General features: G+C 39.9%; 1 protein-coding gene across 1 annotated transcript in view; it reads right to left on the bottom strand.

Moving 5' to 3' along the window:
- LOC117148592 overlaps nt 1–13,373 on the bottom strand; it is a 47,578-nt gene that overhangs the window by 6,456 nt on the left and 27,749 nt on the right. Inside the window, exons 4-6 of the mRNA XM_033316070.1 lie at nt 11,579–12,732; nt 825–972; nt 353–490 (exon numbers count right to left, since the gene is read on the bottom strand). Of these exons, the coding sequence (XP_033171961.1) occupies nt 353–490; nt 825–972; nt 11,579–12,586 (1,294 nt within the window). The 5' untranslated portion in view covers nt 12,587–12,732. The remainder of the gene's footprint in view (nt 1–352; nt 491–824; nt 973–11,578; nt 12,733–13,373) is intronic.

Genomic DNA, 13,373 nt, shown 5'->3' with positions numbered 1-13,373 from the left:
TGAAAGTCGGCTTCGGAAAAACTGTAACCTCTCAGCCAGAAAATTCAGATCCAACATCCGCCCATCCAGTTGGCACATCCTTCACACGGAAAGCGGAAAGTTCGGTAAAGATTTCACAAATTGGTTTTCAACAGAATGAAAAATTCATATACGTGCCGAGCAGCGGGCGCAAGAGCCCAATCCCAGCCGAATTCTTGAATCTCCGTTAATCGAAATCAAGGCCGCAAAGGTGGCGCCATAAAAAAAAAATAAAAAAGAGGCGTGGCTATAAGTTATGGCGGTCCTTTTGAATCGAGAAACCTGTTGAAGAACGCCGTCAACGCGACTCCCCCCACACCTGCTGAAAACTCACCATTATAAATGTCTGATGCCGTGGGTATGTGCTCCGGATTGAAGCGATTCTCCAGATACGATAGTATCAGGTTCGTCTTGCCCACGGCTCCGTCGCCCACCACGACGCACTTGATCGAAGGCTGCGGCTGGGCAATAGCTGTGGGTGAAGTAATAAATAATGCAGATTAGTTTATTAATTCATTTGAATAATTTAAGCAAATCATAACACTTCTCTATTAACGATATGCGATTAAAATCTCCTCTTTAGTTTAAATGATACATCCACTTCTGGAGTTCAAATTGTTGCATACTTTTGGGATTATTCTAAATTTGTGTATTATAATCATTGAATTGCCAAAAAGAAGTGTTCTTTTTAGAATTAATTTTGTTTATAAGAATAAAAGTAACATAGTTTTTAGTCAACTAGCAATGAGAAGTTAACGAAATTTTATTCAGCTCGCTGGCAAATTCTTAAGTTTGCAACCACTTACCCTTTTTGTCACCCTTTTTGGCCGTTGTTGCGGCCTCAGTTGTTGTTGCTGCGGCTGCTGCGGTTGTCTTCTTTGATTTACGCTTACGCAATAAGAATTTGGAGCCCTTGCCACTGCTGGCGGCACTTGTGTCGCTCAGAGATTGTTGCTACAAAAAACAAAAAAACAAATTTAAATACACATTTTAGGCTGATAAAATCACTTAAATATACATGGTATTTAAGAGCAGATTGAAGAGAACTGCCTACATTTCACTCGGATGCATTTAGATTTCCATCAAAATTTGATTATTTCCCAGCCGCATTGCGCATACGCCTCGTGTGCCGTACAAATTTACCAAGAGTGGCAATTAAATAATGAAAGCCAACAGATTGAAACAGCTGTGTGTGTGTGTGTGTGTGGGTCGTATAGGTGTTAGCCATTTGGAGCTGGAGGGTTGAAGGAGGGTGTAAACTAATGCCTAGCGCGACACTTTTGCCTCGCCCGACTAATTTAATATGCACATATAAATTAGTCAAGAAGACAGCAGCTGCTCTTCTGGGAGAAGAAAGCGCCAGATGAAGAGGGGGCAAAAAAGGAGGAAAGAGGAGAGAGAATGACTGACAGACGAATAAAAATAGCTGGCAATGGTGCAACATCGGAATAGAAGACATTTTGTTGATTTCAGCCGCATTGAGGTAACATTGCGTATACGCCACCGTCTCCACTTGCATTTTCATCGCGACTTTTTGGCTTCAAATGTTATAATCCGCTTAAATAGGTATACCTCACCGATCACTTTCTATTTAAATTACTTTAAATATTCTTTTTATTTATTTCTTTACTTCACCTTATATGCGCTTATTTAGTTCGCTCTTTGGAAAAATACCCATTAAATATCCTTTTATTGCTTCTCAATTTACTGTTCAGTTTTTTTTTCATTGCCGGCAATTATTGCATTAACAGAGTGAATAAATATTCTGTATGTTTGATTTATTCACTGAGCAGAGAAAGGGCAAATACAGTGTACAGCGTTTTTTAACAATTTAATTTATGAGCAACAGAACCGTTTGCAATTATTACTATTTGCTTTTTGTTGTTGATTAAATCAAATCGGTTTATGACCAATGGAATTAATAATGGAAGCTTTCTTTTTAATAAAAACAATCGACTTCAAAGTACCTTTTAGAACATATTTAATAAACATAACTCAGCGAATATAGTCATTAAACAACATGTGATTTTGGCTTCAAATATGAAAGTGTTAGAAACAATTATTAATTTATATTATTTATAATTTATAATTTATATAATAGCTTCATTGAACTTCCTTCCAACTAATACACCCTAAATACCTTTTAAACTTTTCCGCTTTACACTTTGCAAAATGGCACTTAATTTTTTTCACTAATTTAATCATATATTTAACATTGTTGATAGCCAACAAGCACGACGATAATAAATTATAAATAATTGAAGTGACGTTTGGTATTTTAAGATTGGCTTATATTGGTTTTCCGTTTAAAGGCTTAACTCTGCACTTCGATTGCTTGTTAATGGGCTGATATTGGCTGCTAATAGAAGAGCACTTACTAATACAAAATGGTTGCGTATCAATCATGGCACAATTACCAATTACTAGTTAACTTATCGATGGGGGGGTGGAAAATCCGGCAGAAGCGTAAGTGTGCGCTGTACCTTCCTGTTTTCCCAATATTGTTCTCGTTCAAGTGGCAAAACATATTTGCCAGACGCTATCTAAATCAATATCTAAATTGCTCTGCGTTTTGTCGTTGTCAACTTGAGAAGGTCCTTCCCTCGCCGCCCCGTTTTCCACGCGTCTCCACACTTTTCCATCCTTCGCTTGCCATTTTCCGCTTGTTAGGCGATAATATCGCAGCAAGCAAGCACACGAAAGTGAAACTTAAAGTTGCGCTGGAATGTGGGTGGGGTTGGAATATGTCGAGAGGTCAAACAAAAATACACACACACAATCGAGAGCAGCATTAAGGCCAAAAAGGTTCGACCTTTCAGCGGAATTGAAAAGAATTGTTCAACAATCACTAAATCTGGCCATTAACCTTTAAAGAACAAACAACTGCCATTATATTTGACTAATTTGCCTAACCATTTTCATTATGGCCACAATTTCTCGCCTGTCCTCAAACTTTTTCGGGCGCATTATACATATACATATATATATAAATATATATACATATAAACATATATATGTGAATATAAAAAAAAGGACCATAGTGGACTAAGGCCCCCTTTCAAATTAAATTAAAACGTCTGTCTCCGGCTCTCTTTCACTTAACTTCCTCAAGCTGACTAAAAATAATTCCTTTATTTTTTGGCCATTTTTGGTACATAAAACCAAAAGTCAAAGCCAAGTTTCTCCTCTTGACAGCAACTTTGCTCGCAGCCAAAAGAAGGAAACTTTGCCATGTGCGTCGTCTTAAACCAAATAAACCGCCCGAAAAACGTTGAGGGCCGGTCATGTCAAAAACCCACTTCCTGGGGCTGCCGAAAACTTCTACATCTACTCGTGGGTCTTTTCGGTCATCGTAAATATGCAACTTTTTAATAATTTCATTCGGCCATCGCTCCTCGTTGCTGAAAATACTTATGTACTTATAATTTTATTTCCAAATGGTTCCAGCACTTTTTTTTCCGCGTAAAGTTTGTCGCCTTAACCCTTGACTTTCGATTTCTTTTTACGTTGGCCATGTCCCGTGGCGACCTCAAGTTGAGTCAAATAATTGTTGGAAAAATATTGGCTGCCACAGCGGGTTAGCAATGTAAATAATAATTTTTTCCTTAGCCGAAAAACTTTTTTAGCCCGCCTGCTATTGGCCACATATATATATATAACTATATATACACAGGGAAATAATATATACGGAAAATCTCCTGCAGAGACAAGAAACTTAACTTTAACGTTAGAGAGTGGCAATTGCAGCAACAATGAGGATAAAATAAATCAGAACTAGAGAGCATGCGAGAAGTTCTACTAGCCATCAACTGAAAGTTGGGTGTTTCCATTCAAAAAGTTACTTCAACACAAAGTTAAGCACGAAAAAGCAAATAATATAAATGTAAGAGTATTACCAGACAATGGAAATATGCTCGCAAAACTATAAAAGTATAGTTAGAGAAGAAAGTTAATTACATTTTCTAATTCATATTCATTACATTACGTAATATCATAAATAAAGCAATATATTAAAAACCTTATAACAATCAATAAATTTACACAAACAATAGTATACATAAATGTTGGCCAACTTGTAACCATTCGGCCGACATTCGTGTTGTCATCCTGCCACTCTTGGCCATTAAAAGTTTTTGTTTTGGCCAGCATGTAAATCATGCTTAAAACACAAGGACAAGGCCACTTTAGCGAGTGGGTGGTGGCGGGCAGTAAACTTGAAAAATGGGTCAAAGTTTCTATGCATACGAAGTGAAAACAGCTGAAATATATTCGAAGCAAAGAAATAAAGCAGAAATACGTGGGATTTCTCCTTGATTTTCACAAGTGGCAAAAAAAGGAAATATAAAAAAAAAAAAACACACAAACTGTTGACAACCGCCGCATGAATCGTAATTTACATGTTTTAACAAATAAAAAGAGATAGCTATGCTAGCTTAGACAGAGACAGAGGCATGCGAGGCCTATAAACTCATGTTTGGCAAATTGAATCAATAGCCAGTGGAGGTGCTGCTAAGCGCCTTGCACCCCACTTTTCTGAACTTCCCCCCCAGAAAAAACTCACATGGGACTAAACTTTTTTGTTAAATATATTACGAAAATGTGTGCTGCTGGCGGAGGAAGAAAATTCAATTGAAATTGATGGAATTATTATTTATGGATTATGGTTGGGTATGAAAATAGAAAATATTCAAATATTCAAATTCAAATTCATAAATATATACACGTGTGTAAATTCAAAATTATTGTCACACTCAATTGCGTGGAATTTTCTTTCTATTTAAAGTGAAATAAAAATCACAACTGAGTTGTTTTGAAACATAAAGCGTATTTTATGTATTTCCATTTTGTCTCACTCAAAAATATTAACCCATTTCGCAAGCTTTTGACAGATGATGTTTTTGAAATAGTTTACGTTCTTGTTTCTTGCTACTTGTTCGTATTTACGTCGTAAACCAAAACCGAAATACATAATTTCGTGCTGTTCGTGTTTTTAAAATTCTAATGGGATCGCAATGCTAGATCTTATGAAAATTACTATGCCTGCAAGTTTATTGGTAACCTCGTTCTTTTTTTTTACCCCCCTTTGTTTTGATGCAACAGCAGCAAAAACTAATAAAATTGCGGTCTATTTAATGGCATTCCACTTATTGCCTCAAAAAACGGGGTACAAAAGGGGCGGAAATTGAGAACGATGGGCGTGGTCGCGACTACCACTAAAAGTACAACCGCAAATACCGAAACTAAACCAGCAGTGCAACAATTTCAGCGAACCAAATTCTGCACTCTAAAATGGACATGAAATTAGTTTCTATTTCTGGCCAAAAAGTCAGAGGGTGGAAAATGGAAAGAGTGAGAAATAATAATAAAATTACACAATCATTTCCGGTTGTGGCCAATAATGAAAATAGGTATGCAAGTATTGGTAAGCTTAAGTAGTTATTAAAGTGTTAAATTGATTACAATTCCAAAAAGAATCACAAGAAGAGCTCGTTTTTTTTAAGTCTAATAACTTAAATACAATTATGAATGAGTTTAATGTAAATCACTAGTGAACTCCAGTTTGCCACATTACTCATACGCCACGTTGCCGCGAACTATTCCACCTTTTAACTGCAGGTAAACCATTTCGCATTTATCTTGTTGCACTTCCCTTTTATTTTTCCCCAGCTGCCCGAGAGTATGCAGCGAAAATGAAAATGGTCCTTGGCCAAGTTAATTGGCTTTGCGGACGTTCGCAATTAATAAATGCATAAAAAACGATCTCGGACAGCGAGTAGAACACTACATCCGCCGAACGAAGTTCACTTGTTGCCAGGTGCATTGAGTGCATTGTTTCGTTTCATTGTTTGCCGGCTCTCTGTTCAGTTTCGCCGCTTTTGTTTGTTTGATTTTGGCGGCTTAAAAACGGAGTCTGCACAGGTTGCACAAAGTGAAAACAAAAACAAAAAAAAATGATTGAAAATTCGGGCGGAAAGGGTGACAGACAACTGCAGCTGACATTGATGTCACTTTCTTTGTTGTCATTGTCAACAAATTGGAAAAGCTTTTCTACGTTCAAAAAACCAACGTGGAAAAATCGAAAAATGCAAAAATGTTAGTCTGCTGCGGCTGTGGCTGCTGTTGTTGCATTAGCGCCACCGCAGCGAATTGGTCAATTTCAATCAATGGCCAAAATGCATTCACGAGTCGCAAGTGCAACTGCAACTCTCGCACACTAATACTGTGCTATAAAAGCCGCACGCGGCAACCACATTGAATTGTCATTGACAGACAGACAGACAGACAGACAGACAGACAGATACACATCAATGGCGGCGAGTGGCAAAGGGAAATTGTCTAAAAATAGAAATGGTCAAAAAATACTATAAAGTGTGTAAAATAATGTGAAATATGGGAAATGGATAATATATACAAAATATGGAGAACGCTTTAACACACATTTATTGGTTTTCAATATTTAAATTTCGCATTTGCAAACATTAACTGGTTCCATTTAAATTTGCGAAATGAATTTAAAGGGTTTCACTAGCCAAGTAATGCAAATAAATAGCAGCAAATGTTAACAAATGCGTATTTATTGACACTCAAACGATTGCGTATGTATTCAACTAAAAATACAGGCTATAAACTGCATTTCAAAGTGAACATTTCAATTGATACTGTGATTTTTTTACACAGCTTTAAATTGGACAACTTTAGCTGTTGCTTTGAATTGATCTATTTTAAAATCATGAGCGGGGTTGGTAATTATTTTATAATCCCCACGGTTTTCTGATTTTATTCAAGCGAGTTTTTCTTTATCCAATGGGTTCGCTTACTTTGCCATTTCATATGGTAAAAAAACAGTGCAACAATAATTCAGCACTTGAAGCTGAGCTTTCTCTGCTCCGATTGCTTCAGTAATGAATGCCACACCGCATCTAAGCCGGCAATATCTGTAAGCCTTAACCCTCTTTGCTGCCTTAACCCAAACGCTGCCTTCCGTGCTTTTGCTGCCACGACACATTGATTTGGCATCTGGGAGCCAGGGAGCAGCAACGACATGGAGCTTAAGGCGACTTTGGGAGACCCGCTTGACAGTTAGATAAGTTGCCAACTGGCAAATGCAACATGCAACACGGCAGATTAACCTGCAATCCACAAACAGACCCACCTCCCCATCTTGCCCATACCCAATCCCCATCCCCATTCCCAATCCGCCCGGTGCTTCTACCTTTCGGATTTGGATCCGTATCTCTATCTGTCTGTCTGTCTGTCTGTTTCGTGCTGTGCTCTGTGTCATAATTAAAAATTCAGCAAATTACACATGCAACGACTGCGATGACAGCCGTCTCACTCTCGCTGCCGCAAAAGTACACCTGCGGTCGTGGAGTTAGTAGCATGCATTTCAAATTAAACTAGTTCAAATGCAACAGTTCCATTTAAACTGATTTAGAGGCAATAATCCTGTTTACAAATATTTTGATTTACTATATATTTAATGAATCGCAATGTAGCATATACATTTGTTTCACTTATTCATAAAATATCTTTTTAACTTGCTTCATGTTTTAATTACCCCTACAAGTGTGGCCATAGGATACACTATAATCCTTGCCACAATTGTCGCCATCTCTTCGCATTGCAACTCTGCAGATGACGACCCCAATTTTGCACTTAACTGGCAAACTGAATGCCACAGCCAGCCCACTCGTGTGGCAGATGTCTCGCCACAGCACCCGAGATATATATATATATCTTCACATATATATATACATATATATGCTCGATCTTCCCAGCGGGAGAGATAGATATGTAGATGCATCTGCTTTTATGCCAGCCCATCAGGTTAATTAAACCCACTCGCGGGGACACAGCTCGGCATTAAGATTGCCCAAATGGAGCCAGCGGAATCGGATCATGGAGGCAACTCAAGTTCCGAGACACCTTCAACTTTCCCAACTGCAGAAAAAGGCAGGGCCATAAAACCAAACGTAAACTCGATGTCGGCGGTCTGGGCGCCAAACTTTTTAATCAAATAATGCAACAGGCACATGTTGGTTGGTTGGTGGTTGGTGGCATCAAGGGGAATGGCGATGGTGATCGGAGGTGGTGCTACGAACCTGGTCCAGATGCGGCATTAAGTGCTGTCCGAGTGTCCAAGTGTCCGGGTGCGTTAGTGTTTGTCTTATGCATTTGTGTGTTGTCTCATGGTCGCTGAAACCGGCCCGGTTGGTCAGAGAGCACCTCGGCATTTGGCCAGCCAGTTGGTCGCGCCAGGTTGCATTTTACCTCTCCTCCGCCACTCCAGCACCACCACCACCACCAACCGCATTACTACCATTACCACCCAACACCCCCTGCCAGCCGACAAACACCCCCATATATGCACCACCGATTTGCTGCTTTGTCAGACAGTGCGACGACGCGGCCAAAACAACTTAACTATGTGGCAACAACTATGGTAGTAACAAGCACTCTACACAGAAAGAAAAAACTTGGCAAATCCTGGGCAAACAAATCGGTATTTTATGTTTTATGTGTATTTTATGTATTTTATGAAGTCTGTGTTCTCTAAAAGAACATTTGTTATGTATATTGTGATAAAGTATAAGCATTTTTCTCAGTGCATCTGCAACAGTGATTTCAATTATCCAAGTTGCAACAGCCGACAACATTTGCAGCTGCGGCAGACAACAAATTTAACTCGGATTTTTGTTTTCGGCCAGTTCTTTGCTTTGTTTCTTTTTCTAGCTAAAAGGTAAATTGATCTTAAGTGGCATAATTTTCAATGCAATGCTATACCAAAAACAGTGAGAAAAAAGCACCAAAGTAGCACAGATATATAGGAATAGCAATCAGTTCAGCAAATGCAACAAACCAAACAAAACGGGTAAGTCAGCAATATTAGACACTGACCTACAGGTATTTTGTAACAGTAATAGTTAGTTAGTTAATAAATGAGTTATATGGAAAAATATAAGAATATATATCCTTTAATTTATTTCCATTTCATTGTGACTCATAATTGATAATTGACTGATTCATTTATGTAACTTCACCCTTTGTTGGCTAGTGTAATCGATATTGCGCTACTTATCAATTGCCCATTGAGCTTGCAATGCCAAAACAAAATGATTCTCATTGTCCCACTCCCCTTTCTCATGTCTCATGTCTCATGTCTCATGTTTGTTGTTGCCCGATTTATATATGCGATATATGCGATATATGCGATATATGTGTATGCATATATGGTCTGGTCTGTGGCCGTGTAATCGAAGACGATTTTTCGCAACTCGATCGAACAAAAGTTGCTCGATGCTGATCGTGTTGGCGCCGTTTTTAGACCGCAACCTTGTATGCCATATATAGAACGTATGTATGAACTGGAGTGCTGACCGAAAAACCTCAATAGTGTCCTTAAAAAACCACACACAATGCTCAGCTCAACGAGCAAACACACACACACAATCATGTTTGAACTTCATTTGATAGTTTGGTCCGCTTAAGATGCCCCGAAATCAGGCCATAAATCCGATTCAGCCATTGGGCAGATAGTGCAGAAAATCATTTCGGTTTGTTATCTACTAGTTCCGTCTCGTTATCATTACCTGCCTCGTTTCAACTAGCTCCATATTTTATGCTAATCCTACTGCTTATTTGCGCATTCTGGCAATCTGGGAAAGTAGCGTAATTAACACACAGATTGCATGTATCCGTATCTAACATGCACTCAGCTTTCTCCACCGAAACTCAGCCCCTTTCTCCGCCCATTTCTTCGGCCCGTTCTGGTTCCCTCTGTCTCTTCGCAGAGATTTCCTATTAAAATTTCCCAAAGTCTTAACGTTGAGTGCCTAACGCCCCAAAAAATTAAAACAAAACAAAAGCTAAGGAAAACAGAAAAACCTAGTAATTATAAAGTGAATCTAGATCTCAAATACCCTTCCAAAAAAAAAAAAAAAAAAATGGCAAATCATCTATCGCAATCAAAGCAACCACAACTATTGCAATGTAAAAAATTTTTAATCATTGTAGTGCCTGCATAATATATTCATTTATGTTTAAACTTAGCCAATTGAAAGTAATATAAATGCCATTAAAAATGTATAATTAGTATACCCATAAAAACGATATTCGCAAATGGCGAAAAGGCGGAAAAGTTGCAGCAGAAGAAGCGGAATATCAGTCCGACAATTAACCAACTTAAGTGTAATTACGAAATTTTCTTTTTCCTTCGCTTCAGTTTCTACTTTTGTGGCTTTTCCCTGCCGCGCTCGGTACATTTGGCGACTTTTGCGGTTCCCATTGGGGTGAAAAGTGGGGGGAAACTGGGGGAAAAGTGGGCTGGTTGGGCGTTTGGAGTGGTGTAAAGTGCATCCACATCAGGGTTAAAACATTTCATTAGCGTAATTTGCCTTTTAACTGGGCCCAGACACATTCGAATTCGACCAGGCCAATTTGGTCTCATTACGGGCAAGGCGATTTTTCATTTCAAGTATTTCAATCCGTTGAAAAGACTATTGTTTAATATGTTTAATTTAAACAAATACATTGCAAACTAATAAAGTAGACTTTCGGTCTAACAAATTTCCCAATTTTTTCTCATTTCCTCTAAGATGTTATTTAATTCCTTAATTGACTGATTTTTGGCCGCTCCTTTCTTAATTTCGCTCACACTTGCTATTCGTGAATTAATTTCATTATTAATGTACGAAATGTGTTTTAATCCAGAAAAGGATTCCGTTCGCTGTGCAAAAATTCGCGGCAGAATGAAAGAGCAGAGCGACGTTAAAAGGCTCTTACATTTTATTTGAGCAACATTTTAATTTGCTTGGCTTTAATGGGCCAAGAGTTGCACGCTTGCAAAGTGTCGGCGGGGAGCGAAGGGAGAGTCCTGAAAGGTCCTGAATTTCCTGCTGGCTGGCTGTTGAAATGAAAAGCTCAGCCAGACACAGGCTCAGACATTGACGGGCTTTGTCTTCGTGCAGGTGTTGTGCTTGGTAGTTGGACAGTAAGAAGACTTTTCCCTGTACCATCGCACCCCATCATCTTATAGCACACCCACTGACCATTTATCAGTCTGGCAGCTAAGCGAGAAGCTGAGGAGCATCTTTGGCCATTATCAAAATAGACAGGCGACGTTCCGATGCGAAATGCTGAAAGCAGTTGCCATTCGAACGGCAGCAACAAACAACTTGCAACACCCACGCCAGCAGCAACAACGGTGTATTCTTAAGCCACTAAAAAACGGAGTGCAGCATAAAAAAAAAAACACATTGTTGTGGCAAGCAAAAATTGAAGAAGAACACAACAATCGATTGTTAGTCTCTGGGTTTGCATGCTGCACAATTTTTCTCATAACCCTTCTCCCAAAAAAAAAAACCAAAAACCTACTATCCAACCCACTTTTCTGTGGGAAAATCCCGAACGAAACTCAACAAAGAGGTTTTTTTTGGCCAAGGCTTTTTCGCACACCTGTCCAGATGGTAAATTTGATATGCTTATGTTGACTTTTGCATGGCAACATTAAAATGATTTGTTAAATATTGTTTCAAAGTTTGAATAGGAAATGCAGACTCACCAGTGGGCTTCGACTAATCACAGATTGTTGTTTCAGCTGCGGTGGAGTTGGTGGCAGTGGGTTGCTTCCATAATCCGTGACCTGCTGCTCCGGTGCAATGCCAAAGATGAAGGGTCCTCCACCTACTCCTACTCCTGATCCTGCTCCACCTCCACAACCACCGGCAACGATGGGCGATGAACTTTCCTGGACGGCAGGACGACGCATGCAAAAGTCATCCTCGAAGCGGGAGGCATAAAGACCAGTGGCATGACCGGGATTATCTGGATAATATCTAGTGGGCGAGGAGGTGGACGTGGTGTGCGAGCTGCTGCAGTTGCTCGAACTGCTCGAGCTGACCTGGCCACCCGCGGTGCCGGGCAGCATGACCAAACCAGTTTGGCGATCAAAGCAAAAATCACTGGATTGAGCCGTTGGCGACGGTGGACTGCCATAGGGATAGCCAATGTGTGGGCTCTGAAGGTGTTGATTATATTGCTGGGACAGGGCATCGAAGTCGTTGAATCCGTGCAATCCCTTCGCGCTGTCCCGCTTCTGCTGCTGCACGTAGGGTGAGATGTAGCTCCTCAGTGGCGGCAATGGTGGCAGTGGCAGTGGCAGATTCTGCACCTGCATCCCAGACTTTGCGCCCTTTTTACCCACACTCATCACAGTGAGTTGCGGTCGCCGGTCGCCCAAAAGCGGTCTCTGCGAATTGTTGTACGGATGGTTGCGCTGCATACAGGTGTCCTCGTAGTCATCCTGATCCTGGTCATGATCCATCAGATCGTGACAGTCGTAGGTGGCCTGCAGATGCTCGTAATACTTGAGGCTCTTCATATTCGCATTTGGTGGCGGCAGAGGCGGTGGCTGCTGTTGCATATGCTGCTGCGGTGCAGTTAGTGGTTGCTGTTGCAGCTGCTGCAGATGCTGTTGCTCCTGATGCTGTTGCGGATTGCCCGGGGAGTCCAGGATCTCAATGCCACCCGTTGTCACGCCCCCAAACAGCTTGGCCAATTTCACAGTCATCTCTCCTGCGTGCCAGAGTTGGCAAAACTTTTTCAATTAAAATGTTGCCCAATGCCAAAGACAATGACAGTTGGCTGGGGAGAAGGACGACGACGACGATGAGATGACGACACAACTTTGCCGCAATTTTCCACCAGTTTGCGTTGCTGCAGAAGAGTCAGAGAACGAGAATTTGTACATATATATATTAGAAAAAGATTCGCATTTATTGGCAGTAAAATTCATATATACATATAGGAAATAGCCTAGTATTTCTCAACTCTTTTGCATGTTGCAGCTGTTGTGCTTGCTTGTACCGAATGTACTGATTGCACCTCCTTTGCGCCAAGAACCAGTAACGGAAACTGTAATGGGATATGTCAGCCACAATTGCAACTTCAGTCACCAGAGCAACATCGGTTGATGCAATTGTTGCAGCCACAGCGGAAGCAAGAGGAGGAGCTTTCAGCAACTTATGTTATTATAGATACAGTAACTGTAACAGGAACCTAAAACAACAGGAACTATAACAACCAGAACCTCTGTCAGCAGGAGAAAAATTACCAATCAAAACTGCAGTCGAATTGTTACAAAGAAGTGTCACAGCTTGCTGTTGTGTTCCAATTTCACTTGCATTGATGATCAACGGAAATTAGATAAAATTACTTTTGGAAACATTTTGAAATTTACGATTGGCTAAAAAAATTATCTTGAGGCAAAAAAAAAAAACAATTGTTTTATACAGCTAATTATCAATACTAACGATCCCTATCATTTTTTTAAAGATTTAGGAAAATTGTATTATTTT

The sequence above is a fragment of the Drosophila mauritiana genome, chromosome X (assembly GCF_004382145.1).
Source record: "Drosophila mauritiana strain mau12 chromosome X, ASM438214v1, whole genome shotgun sequence".
In the NCBI taxonomy this organism is placed as follows: domain Eukaryota; kingdom Metazoa; phylum Arthropoda; class Insecta; order Diptera; family Drosophilidae; genus Drosophila; species Drosophila mauritiana.
Note: the sequence above shows the minus strand (reverse complement) of the source record. Positions and strands in the feature narration are given on the sequence as shown.